The sequence below is a fragment of the Scyliorhinus torazame genome, chromosome 9, assembly GCF_047496885.1.
Source record: "Scyliorhinus torazame isolate Kashiwa2021f chromosome 9, sScyTor2.1, whole genome shotgun sequence".
NCBI classification, from domain to species: Eukaryota; Metazoa; Chordata; class Chondrichthyes; order Carcharhiniformes; family Scyliorhinidae; genus Scyliorhinus; species Scyliorhinus torazame.
In genome coordinates this window covers 151,213,904-151,233,257 of record NC_092715.1, presented here as the reverse complement: position 1 = coordinate 151,233,257, position 19,354 = coordinate 151,213,904, and the positions used below count along the sequence as shown (strand labels likewise).

Here is a 19,354-nt window from a genome sequence, read left to right as displayed (position 1 = left end):
GGAGACGGATGCACAAATTGCCTGTGCAGTTTTAATACAACAAGCTTTTTATCAGCTAAAGTTCCATTTTCAACTGCCATTAACACATCCTTAACAACTGTACTTGAAATGTTGTTTGTCAATGATTGAATACAATAGTGTCCCGACTGTGTAAATTGTAAGTCCACCGTCCTTCCAAAGACTGTTGCCGTATCCTGTTCCATATCCAGTTTCATATGTGCTTTCTTCACCGACGGTCTGCTCAGAAGCAAAGGTATCTCACTTGATACAACATCCGTGCTAATGAAATGGTTCACTCTGGCAATATTGCAAGGGATCACCACTCTTTTCAGTGACTTCAGAGTATTATCATCCCCAAACCTGAAACTCGTGGAATTTTCAAATTCCTTAACCTTGTTACGATTTTCAGCATTCAAGGAGTCCAGGTAACATTTTAACCAGTCAATTCCACACACAGTAGATGTGCAGCCACTGTTCAATACTGCACAATTGAAGGATTCTGCAACCAACACCCTCATTATCGGCGTAAGACTGCTCGTTAATAGGACAATGCCTTCTTTCTGGTCACTATCCTTTTCCTCGTCTGATTCTTCCGTGTCTTGTGTCACTTCAAACACTCTTATAACGTGCAGGACAGTTGAAAGCATAATGGTATTGAGAATCACATCGAAAACATCGATTTATCATACCCCGTGCATTTCTGGGGTTCATCTTCCTATTGTAGGTTCTAACTGGGTTTCTGTCTTCATAATTTCTGGGTCCCGATCTCCTTCTATAGTCTTGGAACCTGTTTGTAGCCGTGCGATTTCGCCATCCTGTTAGTAGTGTATCTTCCATATTCTGCTTTATTGCAGACTGACCTATTTGGGTCATCAGAGCAATCGGAATCGAATGTTTCCCCAGAAACTTTTTTAAAGCTTCTGTCATCTGATCAAATAAGGTATCCTTATCTGTAAACTGATCTCCTGTCAAAACCAGGAGCCTATCCATGTTGCTCACTCTAGCACAGTCAAGTAATTTAAAGGCCAACAGAGACTGGAAATTCCAGGTTGTGTTTCTGAAGCCTTTTATATAGTCTGCCAAATTCCATTATATCGTTGCCCATGCAGAAATCCTCCATTTCCCGGACCCTATCAAAATCCGCCCATGCTTCATATGCACTTAACAAGTCATCCTTTTTCTAAATCTTGTCCATATAATGTAATAAGAGTCTCCAGACCTTCTTCTGAGTCTAACTCTTCCAATTCCAGCTCAGAAAACACTTTGCTTTGGATTTTACTGTCATAAGGTAGAGAAAGAGCCAATGCCATACCTTGCTTTCTCTTTCCCAAGGCAGTTACTTTAGTCCACATAACTACTGCACTTCTCCATTGGTCGTATGATCCTCTTTCAGAAAATAAGGGGGGGGGGGGGGGTAGTCATATTCGGCCATCTTTATCCTAGGTTCAGCCATATATACTCTTTTTCTTTCTTCTTACTCACTCCTTGGTTTGGTCTGGAAAAGTTGTATCTTTCAACCCTTCACAATTGCACAGCAACCATCCTCTGCTACCATTTGTTGGACGTTTAGCTGCTGTTGTATAAAGAGTCAAAGATACTGCTCCTTTTACAAACACCTTTATTTCACTTTAACAGACTCTGCACAAAACTATATCTTCGCATCACCTGACACAAAGGCCACCTGAAGCCTTTTTACATGTCAGTGTCAATTAATGGATACTTAACATAAATGAGACAACTAATTGGAATGTCCCTTAACCCATTACTTAACGGCGAGGGGGCATGTGAGCTGTTATTTGTACACACAAATCTAAATATGTAATATGAGACAATAGTGCAGTATACTTCAACACCAGAAACACTATATTAAGCCAAAACAGTTTGTTGCAAAATTATACAGATATTTTAAGAGTGAAAACGTAATCATGCAAAATGTCTAAATATTTTAACTTTAATTCGACAAGAGGTGCTATAGGTGCTTAAACACCTCCCAAAATCAGCAGAACTATTCAGCAGTGGGTCAGCCTCCAGTAGTGTTCCCATAGGAGTGTCAAGTACAATTCTCACATCAAGAGTGCACGCAAGCAGGGTGGCACAGTGGTTAGCACTGCTGCCTCACAGCGCCAGGGACCCGGGTTCGGTCCCAGCCCATTGTCCGTGTGGAGTTTGCACATTCTCCCAATCTCTGCGTTGGTCTCACCCCCACAACCCAAAGATATGCAGGGTAGGCGGATTGGCAAAGCTAAATTGCCCCTTAAAAAGAGTGCACGCGAGGAGGGTGGCACAGAAGTGAAATTACACCCCTTTTTCATCATGAATTGAAGATATGCATCTTTTTTTAAAATATTTTTATTCTCCTTTTTCACATTTTCTCCCAAATTTACACCCAACATTAATCAGTAACAAATGTAATGTCAATCCCCATATCAATAACAATGATCCCATCCTCCCACCAAACCCCCAAACATCAATCCGCATGTTAACATAAAGAAATGACAAAAAGGAATCAGAATCACCCATAGTCACCATTCGCAGATAAAGTCACTCCCTCCCAACCCTCCTCAGCCCCCCCCTCGCTCTAATGTTCGATGTAATCCAATTCTCAAAAGTGCATAATGAATAACGCCCATGAATTGTAGAACCCCTCCATCCTTCCCTTCAGTTCAAATTTGACCTTTTCAAACGTCAAGAATTCCAGCAGATCCTCCCGCCATACCAGGGCACAGGGTGGAGAGGTTGATCTCCACCCTAACAGGATCCACCTTTGGGCGATCAACGAGACGAAGGCTACAACATCTGCCTCCGCGCCAGTTTCCAACCCCGGCTGGTCCAACACCCCGAATATGACCTCCTGAGGGCCTGGGTCCAGTTTCACGTGCACCACTTTAGAGATTACCTCCTTCCAGTAATCCTCCAGCTTTGGACAGAACCAAAACATGCGAACGTGGTTTGCGGGTCCCCCCCGCGACAGTCACATACATCTTCTACCCACTCAAAGAGCCGGCTCATCCTCGCCCTTGTATGGTGCGCTCTATACACCATCTTCAGCTGTATCAGCCCCAACCGCACACACGAGGTGGAACCGTTCACCCTCCGGAGTACCTCACACCAGAACCCCTCCTCCATACCCTCTTCCTCCCACTTTGCCTTGATCCCTTCCAGCGGCGTCTTCTCCCCCTCCAAAATAGCCCCGTAAACTGCCGATACTACCCCCTTCTCCAACCCCCCTGTCGTCAGCACCTCCTCCAGCAATGTGGAAGCCAGCTCTACTGGGAAACTCTGTATCTCCTTTCTGGCAAAGTCTTGAACCTGCATGTATCTAAATAGTTCCCCCTGCTCCAGCCCATACTTCGCTCCCAGCTCCTTCAATCCCGCAAACCGACCCCCAAGAAACAAATCTTTTAGTGTCCCAATTCCTTTCTCCTCCCATCTCCGAAAATTTCCATCCCACTTCCCTGGCTCAAATCTATGGTTCCCCGAATCGGCATTTCCCTTGACCCTGTTCCCAACCGGAAGTGCTGGCGAAACTGCCTCCAAATTCTCAATGAAGCTATTACTACTGGACTCCCTGAAGATATGCATCTTAAGCTCTGCCTTCATTTCAGAGACTTGCAGTATTTACCACGTCCTTACCAGACCCAACAGTGCTCAATCTCCATTCCCCCTCCGCCCCCACCATACAACATTCATCAGACTCCCATGTCACTTGTCAATGTTTGTGCCCCTGTGCCACTCAACAGTGCTCATCTACCGCCTCGGCAGCTCAGCAAAGCTCACCTTCCCCTCGCCACCCGACAGTGCTCACTTTCCCATTTGCAAGCCAGATAGTGCTCACTTTCCCCCTCATCAGCCCAACAGCCTCACCTTCCCCCTCACAAGCCCTACAGTGCTCACCTTCACCCTCGCCAGCACGCCAGTGCGCACCTTCACCCTCACCAGCATGACAGTGCTCTCATTCCCCCTCACCACCCCAGCAATGCTCACCTTACTCATCGCCAGCCTGAGAATGCTCACGTTCCCCTCGCCAGTCCAACAATGCTCACCTTCCCCCTCGCCACGCTGACAATGCTCACCTTCTGCTTCCAACTTTTGTGTTATCTGCATCGTCTGAAATTGTGTTTTGTACGCCCAAGTTTAAATATCTATAGACATCAATAAAAACAATGGGCCTAGTAATGACCCCTGCAGAACATTACTCTATACATTCCTCAAATTCACAAAACAACTGCTTACCAATACTTTGTTTCCTGTCACTCAACCAACAGTGAACATTGTGTACAATGAACGGTGAACATTACCCATCAAAAATAATTTTGACTTGTGCTGGAGAGTATTTTCAACTAAGACCCGGTGTCTTAGCACCTGGGTGAAGAATTGTGATCAAAAGCAAAATAAAATGCAGATGCTGGATATCAAACAGAAAACATTGGAAACATTTAACAATTTGGTTAGTATCTGTAGAGAGAACAGTTAAGTGAACATTGTTACAGACAATTTTTAAGGTATTACCTTTTATTGCAAGTGATCAAATATATCTTTATGTGGTTTTATGTATTTCTTACCCTCAAGTCAGTTTTAAGTAACTCAGCAGCAAACTTTTATATTTGAAAAGGAAAAGAGTAGTGTATTTTCCAAACCCTTTGCTCTGGAGGTTCATAAAATGATGGCATCTCACTGACACTTACATACACAAATAAATTATGAAAATAAAATCAGTAATTATAAAAATGGAATTTAATTCAGTCCCTTTTAGGGGGAAGGCTTGATGTTTCATAGTTATGTTAAGTTATCTGAAGGGACGGCTTTGAATTTGCAGAGATAGTTGTGCTGGCTCCTCAGGTTGATCTGCTAGAGGCTAGTTTCTCGAGTAGCAAGGGGAAATATTAAAACCAAGTTTGGAAAATACTGTAACTGTGGGAAAGTATACTGTGGGAACACATCAGCTCTTCAGAATTCAGGCTACAGATATGACAATGTAACATTGTAAGCACAGGACTTCCGGTTGCGGTTATGCGGAGCTAAGTCGCACATTCGGCGGCTCCCGCAAAAACGGACTTTTGGGCTCTTTTCAGGGCCCCCAACGGCACTTTTTCGACGTTTCCCGGCGTGGGAAGGAGATTACAACAATTCTCCGATAGTATATGGCTTTTATCAGGAGCGGGGCGATTAAAAAGGTGGTGGTGGACCCGAAGAAGGTGCGAGGGAAGAAGAACAAAATGGCGGCAGGCGGAGACCAGGCAGCGTGGATGCAGTGGGCGCAGGAGCAACAGGAGGGTATCCAGCGCTGCTTCAGAGAGATTAAAGCGGACCTGCTTGAGCCGATGAAGGCTTCTACTGATGAGCTGCTGAAGACACAGACGGCCCAGGGGGTGGCGATCCGCGAGGCCCGACAAAAGATCTCCGACAACGATGACAAGATCTTAGGCCTGGCGGTAAAGGTGGAGGCGCACAAGGCGCTCCACAAGAAATGGCAGGAGCGGTTCAAGGAGTTGGAGAATCGGTCGAGGCGGAAGAATCTGCGGATTCTGGGCCTCCCGGAGGGGCTGGAGGGGCTGAACGTGGGGGCCTATCTGGTCACCATGTTGAACTCGCTGATGGGACCGGGGTCCTTCCAGGGACCCCTGGAGCTGGAAGGGGCCCATAGAGTACTGGCGAGGAGGCCCAAGGCTAACGAGTCTCCGTGGGCGGTGCTGGTGAGGTTGCATCGGTTCGTCAATCGGGAGTGTGTGCTCAGGTGGGCCAAGGAGAGGAGCAGCAGGTGGGAGAAAACGGAGGTTCGTATATACCAGGACTGGAGTGCGGAGGTAGCGAAGAGAGGGCCGGGTACAATCGAGCGAAGGTGGTGCTACACAGGAAGGGGGTGAAGTTTGGCATGTTGCAGCCGGCGCGACTGTGGGTCACCTACAAGGACCAGCACCATTATTTTGAGTCTGCAGAGGAGGCGTGGGCCTTTGTTCAGGCCGAGAGGTTGGACACAGATTGAGGGTCGGGATGGGCGTTTGGGGATTGCGGTTGATACGTTACTTTTTGAGGGGGCGTCCTTTGCGCTTGGTTTCTTTTTTTTTTGTGTTTTTCTTTCTGGTCGGTGAAGGTGGTCAGGGCGGGTTGGGCACTGTTTTGGTTGGGTTGGTCAGGGGGAGCTCTTGGAGGGGGGTAAGCAAATGGAACAGGGGTGGATGGCCGGCGGTGAGACGGGGCTGAGGGGACTGGGCCTGTAAAAGGAGCTGCGCCAGAGGTGGCGGGGCCGGGTAGGTTGAAAGCGCAGGCGGGGCCGGGGCGGGGAAGCGAGGGTTGTTTCCCGCGCTTAGGATGGAAGGGGGAGGGGGAGAGCCTGCGGATGGGGAACAGAAGAGGAGGGTGTGTCACACAATGGGAGGAGTCGAAGGAGAGGCGGGAGTGGCCGGGGTCAGCAGGAGTCAGCTGACTTGCAGAACTGCAATGGGGGGAGTAAAACAACCAGGATGGGTCCTCGCCCCGCGGGGGGGGGGGGAGATATCGCGTTGCTGCTGCTATGGTCAAGGGGGAGCTGGAGCGAGTGGGGAACGGTCGAGACGGGGGTCTGCCGCCGTGGGGAACGGGCCGGGCGTGGGGTGCGGGCGATTGGCTGGCCGAGGAGGGGTTATGGCTAGTTGGCGGGGGAGGGGGCGGGTAGCCCCCTGATCCGGCTGATAACCTGGAATGTAAGGGGACTGAATGGGCCGGTCAAGCGGGCCTGCGTGTTCGTGCACCTGAGGGGGCTGAAGACGGATGTGGTTATGCTCCAAGAGACACAACTGAAGGTGGCAGACCAGGTAAGATTGAGGAAAGGGTGGGTAGGTCAGGTGTTTCATTTGGGGCTGGATGCCAAAAATCGAGGGGTGGGGATCATCCACGAAGACCAGGCGGGGTTCGTGAAGGGGAGGCAGTTGAATGCGAATGTGCGGAGGCTTTTGAACGTTATCATTATGCCGGCGAGATGGGGGAGGCGGAGATAGTGGTGACGATGGACGCTGGGAAAGTCTTCGATAGGGTAGAGTGGGGGTACCTGTGGGAGGTGCTGAAGAGGTTTGGATTTGGGGAGGGGTTTGTCAGGTGGGTTAGGCTGTTGTATGAGGTCCTGATGGCAAGTGTGGCCACAAACAGGAGGAGGTCCGAGTACTTTTGGTTGCACCGAGGGACGAGGCAGGGGTGTCCCCTGCCCCCCCTGCTCTTCGCACTGGCGATTGAACCCCTGGCTATGGCACTGAGGGAGTCGAGAAACTGGAGGGGGTTGGTACGGGGTGGGGAGGAGCATAGGGTGTCGCTCTATGCGGACGACTTACTGCTATATGTGGCGGACCCGGTGGGGGGAATGCCGGAGGTAATGAGGATCCTTAGGGAATTTGGGGATTTCTCGGGGTACAAGCTCAATATGGGGAAGAGCGAGCTGTTTGTGGTTCACCCAGGGGACCAGGAGAGGGGGATTGGTGAGCTCCCACTAAAAAGGGTGGAGAAGAGCTTCAGGTATTTGGGGGTCCAGGTGGCCAGGAGCTGGGGGGGCCTGCATAGGCTTAATTTCACAAGGCTGGTGAAGCAAATGGAGGAGGAGTTCAAGAGGTGGGGCACGTTGCCGCTGTCCATGGTGGGTAGGGTGCAGTCAGTCAAAATGACGGTGCTCCCAAGGTTTTTGTTTCTGTTCCAGTGCCTACCCGTGTTTATCCCAAAGGCCTATTTTAGGCGGGTCAACAGGAGTATAATGGGGTTTGTGTGGGCGCGAGGGACTCCGAGGGTGAGAAGGGTGTTCCTGGAGCGGAGTAGAGATAGGGAGGGGCGGGCGCTGCCCAACCTCTGTGGGTACTACTGGGCCGCCAATGCGCCGATGGTGCGCAGGTGGGTGATGCAGGGGGAGGGGGATGCATGGAAGAGGCTGGAGACAGCGTCTTGTGTGGGTACGAGTCTGGGGGCGCTGGCAACGGCGCCGCTGCCGTTCCCTCCAAGGAGGTAAACCACGAGCCCGGTGGTGGTGGCTGCCGTCATAATCTGGGGGCAGTGGAGGCGGCACAGGGGGGAATCTGGGGCCTCGGTGTGGGCCCCAATACGGGGGAACCACCGGTTCGTCCCAGGGAGAACAGATGGAGGGTTTTCGGGGTGGCACAGGGCAGGGATACAAAGGTTGGGGGATCTGTTTGTGGACGGGAAGTTTGCGAGCCTGGGTGAGCTGGAGGAGAAGTACGGGCTCCCCCCGGGGAACACCTTCAGGTACTTACAGGTAAGGGCGTTTGCCAGGCGGCAGGTGGTGGAATTCCCGCGGCTGCTGCCACACACAGTACAGGACAGGGTGCTCTCGGGGGGGGGGGGGGGGGGGGGGGGGGGGGGGGGGGGAGTGGGAAAGATCTCGGAAACTTACCAGGTGATGCAGGAGGTGGAGGAGGCCTCGGTGGTGGAGGTGAAAGGTAAGTGGGAGGAGGAGTTGGGACAGGAGATTGAGGAAGGGACGTGGCCAGATGCCCTAGGGAGGGTGAACTCTTCCTCATCGTGCGCGAGGCTCAGCCTCATACAGTTTAAGGTGCTGCACAGGGCTCACATGATCGGGACAAGGATGAGCCGGTTTTTTGGGGGTGAGGACAGATGTGTTAGGTGCTCAGGGAGCCCAGCAAATCACACCCATATGTTCTGGGCGTGCCCAGCGCTGGAGGAATTTTGGAGGAATTTTGGAAGGGCTTTGCAAGGACGGTGTCGCGGGTGATAGGATCCAGGGTCAAACCGGGCTGGGGGCTCGCAATATTTGGGGTGGCAGAGGAGCCGGGAGTGCAAGAGGCGAAAGAGGCCGGTATTCTGGCCTTTGCATCCCTGGTAGCCCGGCGAAGGATTCTTCTTCAGTGGAAGGATGCGAGGCCTCCAAGCGTGGAATCCTGGATCAACGATATAAAACTTGTCAGCCAAAAGGAGGCAGAGAGGAAGCAGTACCAAAACGTGGAGGTATAAAACCCATGGTGCTCATGTGCTCGCTCTCTTCTTGGTTCTCTTTCCATTGTTTTCTCCCTTTTGCCCCACTGGGCCTTTTGTTTCTCTTGTTTATATTTGAAACTGTACTAATTAAGTTTTGCAATAAACTCAATCTCAAACTATCACCGGACCCCGTCTCTTATTTTAAAATAAGAAATCCTACAGGTAGGTCTAAAAACTGGAACAGGGAGGAGAGAAAGAGGTCTCTGATCTCTCTTTCAAGGTACATGGATGTGGCTCGTTCGACAGCCTGGTTGATAACAGCAGTCAAATGACTTTGCTTGTCATCCTTGATCAACGAAGATGTGACTTGGTGAAGGTGGCACTCTGTGAAGTCAGTTTGAGCTTTTTAAGATCTGTTAACAGGGAGCAAGTTGGTCATGGAATCATGTGACATCATGTCAGTATCGGGTCATAGTCCAAATGAGGTATTGAGATAATCCCATTAGGCAGATGGACTTCTCCTACCCATGGTGTCAGTACATTAAAACTTTTGAGAAAGCAAATTTGCATTTTTATAATGAAAAGTGTCAGTGGAGTTTTGTTTATCTCCTGGTCTGACAAACATTGAGTAGCAATAAGAGGTATATTTGTCATCTTTCAGCAATAAGGCAATTTCTCAGGAGCCATCTTGATGTTCAGTCTTTTTTTTTAAATGTAGCCTTCAAAAATATATTATGCCAGTACAGCCGTGACATTATCTCTTATACTTTTGGCTGGCATGTGCATTGGCATTAGGTTGGTGCTTGGGATGAGTATCCTCCATTGGAAAACAATGCTGCCTTTGGTTATATTCTTCACCTGAGCTGCTGGAGCCCATCTCAACTTGTACATTCTATATCTCATAAATATCTTTAAGTTATCTCATTTTTTTCTATTTTCGATGTTTATATCACTTCAGCCATTTAACTATTTCCCCATTTAAAAACTTAACAGATCAGTCTGCTTTGTGTGTGCAGATGAGAGAACTTGTGGCTGCATTTCGTTTCTATTTCCTTTGGTTCCATTCCATTATATACTCTGCTTAGCTGCTATATTTCCAGCTGTGGGGGCTAGTCTAATTTTTAACAATAAATTACCTATTTTCACCACAGATACTAATTGATGTATTGTTTTACAGGTTGTTCAAGCATATTCACTGGTGCATTTTTCAGCTTCCCTGGATCGCAGATATTTTCTCCTTTTAAATTCCCTTGGGCCACATGCTAGCAGTAGGTTGAGTAGTAGGCAGGCCTCTACCAATACCACTATGCAATTAGTGCTCAAGAGCAAGTTTACAATTCAAACCCTGATTTCCCCCATTAGTGGGGGAATGGAGGTGGCATGAACCTTGAAATATGAGAACTATTCAGAATTAGAAATTGAAAACTATTATAATTTCCAGACTCCACACAGAAGCCTTACATATGTAACCATTTTCTGGCAAAGGATGTACTTGGAAAAGGATTCCCTTTAATATCCCTTCTGTATCATCATACTCGTAACATTTGATTTATTAATGGTCTGCTATAGGGCTGCTGTTGCATCTCTTACTTTGCTGACCTTGCTCTGTATGATACCACCCTGGACTGATTCAAGGATAAACATAAACTTTCTCAGCCCTGTCAACAAAGAAAGATTAGGAATAAGAGTAGCACAGGTTGGAAATCAATTTAAACATTTGGAGCTTCTATTTAATGAAAATAGGGTAACACAGCAAAACAGGTCATTTTGTTTTCTTGCTAAATTGCCAACTGAGGACCAGTTCATTTTTTGTGTTTGTGAGCCAAATCCCATATCCATTTGATATCAACATAGCCAAGTTAGGAATCAGAAGCTGGAACACAGCCGATTTTCCCCCTCTCTTTTTCAGATGTTCTTGACTCAACTTCAAACCAACTAAGATTAGCAAATCCGGCAGGCTGAAGATCAATTCTGGGAACTTCCTAATCTGCATTATTCCTCCCACTGTTCTATTGGGATACCATGGGTACATTTCAAAACCAACTGCGCAATCAGTTACACTGGATAGGAGTAAACAGGATTATGTTTATCCTCTATGAAGTTAATTTTCAAACCCAAATGAAGTTCATACCTTTATATTTAAAATTCATCTGTATAACAAAAACAGCAATAATTCTTTCAGCTCAACATACCTTTAAGCCAAAGGTCATCTTTGAGGGCATCTGCAAAGGCAGCAGCTCCAATATCACCAATCAATGTATTACAATTCATGGTAATGCGACGCAAACCAGTCATACAATCTAGATCAGGACGCCTGTAACGAAGACTCTCTGCCCAGACTTGACTATGTCTTTTTGTTGCTTGATGCTGCACAAAAAAGCACATGACCTTTACAGTGTTAAATTAGTTTGTAATTGCCATGCAAGTCAAACTTTTGCGTTGAATGCTTTGTGATTTAAAACTGTTTAAAAGGCATCTCTGAAGGAACAGTAATAAAAACCTGCCTTAATAATGTTGGTCATGTGCTCTGCTCCACGCCATGTTAAGTTACAACCCGTGAAGTTAACTGTTTTGATAGTTGCCGAGTTCTTCACACTCTCGCAAATGACTGAAGAAAATTTAGATTTTACAAAACGTGAATACTTAACATTATGAGTTACCAAATTGTAAAAAAATCTGATAGAAATAGTAACTTACTTTTCAGTCCATCATCTCCTATTGGACAATAAGCTAATGAAAGGTTCTGTAGTGTCTTTGTCCTGGATAAACCCTAAAGAATTGCACATGACATTTACAATTAATATATCAAAAAGCAGTTATGGATGGATATTGTATGAAAAGTACATTAACATTCTGCGGTTGAGACTTAAGTTTGAGAGGTATTTATATTGATTAATTGCCTCATTTGTATCAACTACCAATTACCATTTGATAAGCCTAGTTATTAAATTTCAATTTAATTAATTTAGTTGGGTAATTTCCTGAATGAAGACTTTGGTCCTAGTATGATCAAGGGAAGCAGGGAGGAAGGGACGAAGCAAGAGCTGGGAAGGAGGATGTTCCGCTATATTTAGCGGCAAGACCTCATTAGCGTTTTTAATTCTGATTCCTACCAAGCAGCCACTAGCCAGGCAAGGAAGCCTGTGCCATTGTAAACCTAACCACAGCCGTTAAATTCAAACTGCTCTCAAAATTCGAAGAAAGCGGCTTTATTTAAATATTTAAAATTAATGAGCTTACTCAAAAGAACAGTCCCCAAACCATTTCACCTTTTTTATCAATTTTCACAGCCTCCTCCAACCTGTCAAAAGGTAGGCCTAAAATACCTTCCATAGACAACTGGCAGGAACATAACTCCATAGGTACACTTTAGCATCTAACTCAAATGACTATTATTCATACATATGCCTTAGCAGTAAAAGTCACAGGCATTCAATTAGAGCTGCTTTGTAATCATTTATTACATCATTATATGGGCAACATGGTAGCACAGTGGTTAGCACTGTTGCTTCACAGTGCCAGGGACCCGGGTTCGATTCCCAGCTTGGGTCAATGTCTGTGCGGAGTCTGCACATTCTCCCAGTGTCTGCATGGGTTTCCTCCAGGTGCTCCGGTTTAAAGAACAAAGAAAAATTACAGCACAGGAACATGCCCTTCGGCCCTCCAAGCCTGCGACGATCCAGATCCTCTATCTAAAACTGTCGCCTATTTTCTAAGGATCTGTATCCCTCTGCTCCCTGCCCATTCATGTATCTGTCTAGATACCTCTTAAATGACGCCATCGTGCCCACCTCTACCACCTCTGCCGGCAATGCGTTCCAGACACCCACCACCCTCTGCGTAAAGAACTTTCCACGCATACTTCATCCAGATCATTTATGTATATCACAAACAACAGTGGTCCCAGCACGGATCCCTGTGGAACACCACTGGTCACAGTTCTCCATTTTGAGAAACTCCCTTCTACTACTACTCTCTGTCTCCTGTTGCCCAGCCAGTTCTTTATCCATCTAGCTAGTACAACCTGGACCCCATGAGACTTCACTTTCTCCCTCAGCCTACCATGGGGAACCTTATCAAATGCCTTACTGAAGTCCATGTACATGACATCTACAGCCCTTCCCTCATCAATCAACTTTGTCACTTCCTCAAAGAATTCTATTAAGTTGGTAAGACATGACCTTCCCTGCACAAAACCATGTTGCCTATCACTAATAAGCCCATTTTCTTCCAAATGGGAATAGATCCTATTACTCAGTATCTTTTCCAGCAGCTTCCCTACCACTGATGTCAGGCTCACCGGTCTATAATTACCTGGATTATCCCTGCTACCCTTCTTAAACAAGGGGACAACATTAGCAATTCTCCAGTTCAAGGATGCTGCAAAGATATCTGTTAAGGCCCCAGCTCTCACTTCCCTCAGGAACCTAGGATAGATCCCATCCAGACCTGGGGACTTGTCCACCTTAATGCCTTTTAGAATACCCAACACATCCTCCCTCTTTATGCCGACTTGACCTAGAGTAATTAAACATCTATCCCTAGCCTCAACATCCGTCATGTCCCTCTCCTCGGTGAATACCGATGCAAAGTACTTGTTAAGAATCTCACCCATTTTCTCTGACTCCACGCATAACTTTCCTCCTTTGTCCTTGTGGGCCAACCCTTTCTCTAGTTATCCTCTTGCTCCTTATATATGAATAAAAGGCTTTGGGATTTTCCTTAACCCTGTTTGCTAAAGATATTTCATGACCCCTTTTAGCCCTCTTGATTCCTCGTTCAGATTAGTCCTACATTCCCGATATTCTTCCAAAGCTTAGTCTGTCTTCAGTCGCCTAGACCCTATGTATGCTTCCTTTTTCCTCTTAGCTAGTCTCACAATTTCAACTGTCATCCATGGTTCCCTAATCTTGTTATTTCTATCCCTCATTTTCACAGGGACATGTCTGTCCTGCACTCTAAACAACCTCTCTTTAAAAGCCTCCCACAGACTTCCGGGTGCGGCGATGACCAGCTAAGTTGCACGTTTCGGCAGCTCCCGGTGGAACGGACCTATGGGCTCTTAATAGGAGCCCCAACGGCAATTTAAACGGCCAAAAACACTGTGCGGTAAACCAGAAGGGAATCCCCCCCGGACACGCATGGATAAGGGAGAGGATAGCGGCCGGATTGCGGAGGATCCTCTGGAGCAGCGGCAAGGAAGGGAAGCTCAAAGCAAGATGGCGTCGGAAGGTGGCCGCTTGTTATGGGGCCCGGACCAACAAGAGTTCATGCGGCGCTGTGTGGAAGAGCTGAAAAAGGAGTTGAAGAAGGAGCTGTTGGCCCCGATATTACAGGCGATTGAAGGGCTAAAGGAGGAGCAGAGGACACAAGAGCTGGAGCTTCGGGTCGTGAAGGCAAAGGCTGCTGAAAATGAAGACGAAATACAGGGCCTGGTGGTGAAGACAGAGACGCACGAGGCACAGCACAAAAGGTGTGTGGAAAGGTTGGAAGTACTGGAGAATAACTCGAGGAGGAAGAATCTAAGAGTTCTGGGTCTTTCCGAAGGCGCAGAAGGGGCGGACGTCGGGACATATGTGAGCACGATGCTTCACTCGCTAATGGGATCGGAGGCCCCGACGGGCCCCTTGGAGGTGGAGGGAGCTTATCAAGTTCTGGCGCGAAGACCGAAGGCTGGAGAAATAACCCGAGCTATAGTGGCGAGGTTTCTCCGCTATAATGACAGAGAGACGGTCCTCAGATGGGCGAAGAAAACTCGGAGCTGTAAGTGGGAGAACACGGTGAACCGCATGTACCAGGACTGGAGTGCGGAGGTGGCGAGAAGGAGGGCAAGTTTTAATCGGGCTAAGGCGGTGCTTCACAAAAAGAAGATCCAGTTTGGAATGTTGCAACCGGCAAGATTGTGCGTCACACACCAAGGGAAGCACCACTACTTTGAGACGGCAGAAGAGGCGTTAACATTCATTGTGGACGAGAAGCTGGAATAGTCGGGCAAGAGAAAGAACTATTGGGACAAAGTGGTGGGGTGATTATGTGGGGCGAGGAAAAAGGGTGGGGGGGGGGGGGGGAAGAGAGAGAGTATGAGGAACTGTGGGCGCCGGCCATTAGGGGCGGGGCCGAGTGGGAAACGCGGGCTTTGTTCCCGCGCTATGGTAATCATGGCGGGAACAGGGACGCAGGAAGGAGGGGGGGCCGAGGACAAGGGGAGAAGCCGAGGTCAGCCAGAGTTCGCTGACTTCTGGGAGCAACACGGGGGGGTGCAACTACGCTAGAGGGGGATGTAGAGGAGGGGGGGGGCGGTTAACTGGGTTGCTGCTGCTAAGGAGAAGGGGGAGCTGTTATGGGATGGGGTGGTCGAGGCGGGAGGGCGCCGCGGGGGGATATACGGGTACGTGGGAACCGGGTGAGGAGCTGGGTTAAAAAAGGGGATGGCTAGTCGACAAGTGGGGGGGTAAAGAGCCCCCCAACCCGGCTGATCACGTGGAACGTGAGAGGGCTGAACGGGCCGATTAAAAGGGCACGGGTACTCGCACACCGAAAGAAATTTAAGGCAGATGTGGTTATGTTGCAGGAGACGCATCTGAAACTGATAGACCAGGTCAGACTACGTAAAGGATGGGTGGGGCAGGTGTTTCATTCGGGTTTAGATGAGAAGAACAGGGGGGTGGCTATCTTAGTGGGGAAACGGGTAATATTTGAGGCAAGGACCATAGTGGCGGATAGTGGGGGTAGATATGTGATGGTGAGTGGCAGATTGCAAGGGGAGGCGGTGGTTCTGGTGAACGTATATGCCCCGAACTGGGATGATGCAAATTTTATGAGGCGTATGTTGGGACATATCCCGGACCTGGAGGCAGGAAAGTTGGTAATGTGGGGAGACTTCAATACGGTGCTTGATCCAGGGTTGGACCGGTCGAGGTCCAGGACCGGGAGGAGGCCGGCAGCGGCCAGGGTACTCAAGGACTTCATGGAACAGATGGGAGGGGTAGACCCCTGGAGATTTAGTAGGTCTAGGAGCAAGGAGTTCTCATTTTTCTCTCATGTTCATAGAGTATACTCACGGATAGACTTTTTTGTCTTGGGAAGGGCACGGATTCCGAAGGTGACAGGGACGGAATATACGGCCATAGCCATTTCGGACCACGCTCCACATTGGGTAGACCTGGAGGTAGGAGAGGAAAAAGAACAGCACCCACTCTGGAGAATGGATATGGGCTTATTGGCGGATGAGGGGGTATGTTTAAGGGTGAGGGGGTGCATCGAAAGGTACTTGGAGCTTAATGACAATGGAGAGGTTCAGGTGGGAGTGGTCTGGGAGGCGTTGAAGGCAGTGGTTAGAGGGGAACTGATATCCATAAGGGCACATAAAGGGAAGCAAGAGGGTAAAGAAAGGGAGCGATTGCTGAAAGAACTTGAGAGGGTGGACAGGCAATATGCGGAGGCACCGGAGGAGGGACTTTACAGGGAAAGACAAAGGCTACATGTGGAATTTGATCTGCTGACCACGGGTAAGGCAGAGGCACAGTGGAGGAGGGCACAGGGTGTACAGTATGAGTATGGAGAGAAGGCGAGTCGGCTACTGGCCCACCAATTGAGGAAGAGGGGAGCAGCGAGGGAGATAGGTGGGGTGAGAGATGGAACGGGGAGCGGAGAGAGTGAACGGGGTGTTCAAGGCATTTTAGGAGAGGTTATATAAGGCTCAGCCCCCAGAAGGGAAGGAGGGAATGATGCATTTCCTGGATCAGCTGGAATTCCCTCAGGTGGAGGAGCAGGAGAGGGCGGGACTGGGAGCACAGATTGAGATGGAGGAGGTGGTAAAAGGGATTGGGAGCATGCAGGCGGGGAAGGCCCTGGGACCGGACGGATTCCCGGTGGAATTTTATAGGAAGTATATGGACCTACTGGCCCCGCTTTTGACTAGAACCTTTAATGAGGCCAGGGAAAGGGGGCAGCTGCCCCCGACTATGTCGGAGACAACGATATCGCTCCTTTTGAAGAAGGAAAAAGACCCGCTGCAGTGTGGGTCCTACAGGCCCATTTCCCTTTTAAATGTAGATGCTAAGCTCCTGGCTAAGGTGATGGCGACGAGGAGAGAGGACTGTGTCCCGGGGGTGGTCCACGAGGATCAAACTGGGTTCGTTAAGGGGAGACAGCTGAACACGAACATACGGAGGTTGCTAGGGGTAATGATGATGCCCCCACCAGAGGGGGAGGCGGAGATAGTGGTGGCGATGGACGCCGAGAAAGCATTCAACAGAGTGGAGTGGGATTATCTGTGGGAGGTGCTGAGGAGATTTGGTTTTGGAGAAGGGTATATCGGACGGGTACAGCTGCTGTATAGGGCCCCGGTGGCGAGCGTGGTCACGAACAGACAGAGGTCTGACTACTTCCGTCTTCATAGAGGGACGAGGCAGGGGTGTCCCCTGTCTCCGTTACGGTTTGCATTGGCGATTGAGCCCCTGGCCATAGCACTGAGGGGCTCCAGGAAGTGGAGGGGAGTACTCAGGGGAGGAGAAGAACACCGGGTATCTTTGTATGCAGATGATTTATTGCTGTATGTTGCGGACCCAGTGGAGGGGATGCCTGAGATAAAGCAGACACTTGGGGAGTTTGGGGAATTTTCGGGGTACAAATTGAATATGGGGAAGAGTGAGTTGTTTGTGGTGCATCCGGGGGAGCAGAGCAGGGAAATAGATGACTTACCGCTGAGGAAGGTGACAAGAGATTTCCGGTACTTAGGGATTCAGATAGCCAGGAGTTGGGGAACCTTACATAGGCTTAATTTAACAAGATTGGTGGAACAGATGGAGGAGGATTTTAAGAGATGGGACATGGTGCCCCTGTCACTGGTGGATAGGGTGCAGGCGGTCAAAATGGTAGTCCTCCCAAGATTCCTTTTTGTGTTTCAGTGCCTTCCGGTGATGGTCACGAAGGCTTTTTTCAAGAGAATTGAGAAAAGTGTCATGAGTTTTGTGTGGGCCAGGAAGACCCCGAGAGTGAGGAGGGGGTTCTTGCAGCGTAGCAGGGATAGGGGGGGGCTGGCACTACCGAGCCTAAGTGAATACTACTGGGCCGCCAATATCTCAATGGTGTGTAAGTGGATGGGAGAAGGGGAGGGAGCGGCGTGGAAGAGATTGGAGATGGCGTCCTGCAAAGGAACCAGCCTACAAGCAATGGTGACGGCGCCGTTGCCGTTCTCCCCAAAGAAATACACCACAAGTCCAGTGGTGGTGGCAACACAAAAAATTTGGGGGCAGTGGAGACGACATAGGGGAAGGACGGGAGCCTCGGTGCAGTCCCCGATAAGAAATAACCATAGGTTTGTCCCGGGGAGAATGGATGGGGGATTTGGAGCATGGCAGAGAGCTGGGGTTGTGCAACTGAGAGATCTGTTCGTAGACGGGAGCGCTGACGGAAAAATATGGGTTGCCCCAAGGGAATGAATTTCGATACATGCAACTGTGGGCTTTTGCGAGGCAGCAGGTGAGGGAATTCCCGCAGCTCCCGATGTAGGAGATTCAAGATAGAGTGATCTCAGGGACATGGGTGGGGGATGGTCGGGTGTCGGATATATACAGGGAAATGAGGGACGAGGGGGAGATCATGGTGGATGAGCTGAAGGGGAAATGGGAAGAAGAGCTGGGGGAAGAGATTGAGGAGGGGCTGTGGGCTGATGCCCTACGTAGGGTAAACTCGCCGTCCTCGTGCGCCAGGCTAAGCCTGATACATTTCAAGGTTTTACACAGGGCGCATATGACCGGAGCAAGGCTCAGTAAATTTTTTGGGGTAGAGGGTAGGTGTGGGAGATGCTCGAGAAGCCCAGCAAACCACACCCACATGTTTTGGTCATGTCCGGCCCTGCAGGGGTTCTGGGTCGGGGTGGCAAAGGTGCTTTCAAAGGTGGTGGGGGTCCGGGTCGAGCCAGGCTGGGGGTTGGCTATATTCGGGGCTGCAGAAGAGCCGGGACTGCAGGAGGCGAAAAAGGCTAATGTCTTGGCCTTTGCGTCCCTAGTAGCCCGGCGAAGGATATTGCTTATGTGGAAAGAAGCCAAAACCCCGGGCGTGGAGACCTGGATAAATGACATGGCAGGGTTTATAAAACTAGAACGGATAAAGTTCGCACTAAGGGGTTCGGCTCAAGGGTTCACAGGCGGTGGCAACCGTTCATTGACTACCTCGCAGAACGATAAAGGAAATGGGAAGGTAACAGCAGCAACCCAGGGGGGAGGGGGGGAGGGGGGGTGAAGAGCCCGGGCGGGTCCTCAGGGGTGTTTTTGTATTAGGCTATGTATATTGGGTTGTTTGATTTTATTTTTGGAGAGTTATTATTTTTGATATGGCAGTTGCCATTTAGTTTATATATATATATTATTTATTTATTTGTTAAAAACGGCCACTGTTATTTATACTGTTTTATTGTTGTAAAAGGGAAAACCTTTGTATTGTT

At 49.0% G+C, this 19,354-nt stretch overlaps 1 protein-coding gene across 6 annotated transcripts in view; it reads right to left on the bottom strand.

Moving 5' to 3' along the window:
• Positions 1-19,354, bottom strand: part of cep78 (centrosomal protein 78) — a 152,506-nt gene that overhangs the window by 91,696 nt on the left and 41,456 nt on the right. For all 6 annotated transcript variants that reach the window (XM_072516631.1, XM_072516633.1, XM_072516632.1 and 3 more), the window contains exons 4-6: positions 11,605-11,677; positions 11,412-11,515; positions 11,100-11,274 (exon numbers count right to left, since the gene is read on the bottom strand). In XM_072516631.1, the coding sequence (XP_072372732.1) occupies positions 11,100-11,274; positions 11,412-11,515; positions 11,605-11,677 (352 nt within the window). The remainder of the gene's footprint in view (positions 1-11,099; positions 11,275-11,411; positions 11,516-11,604; positions 11,678-19,354) is intronic.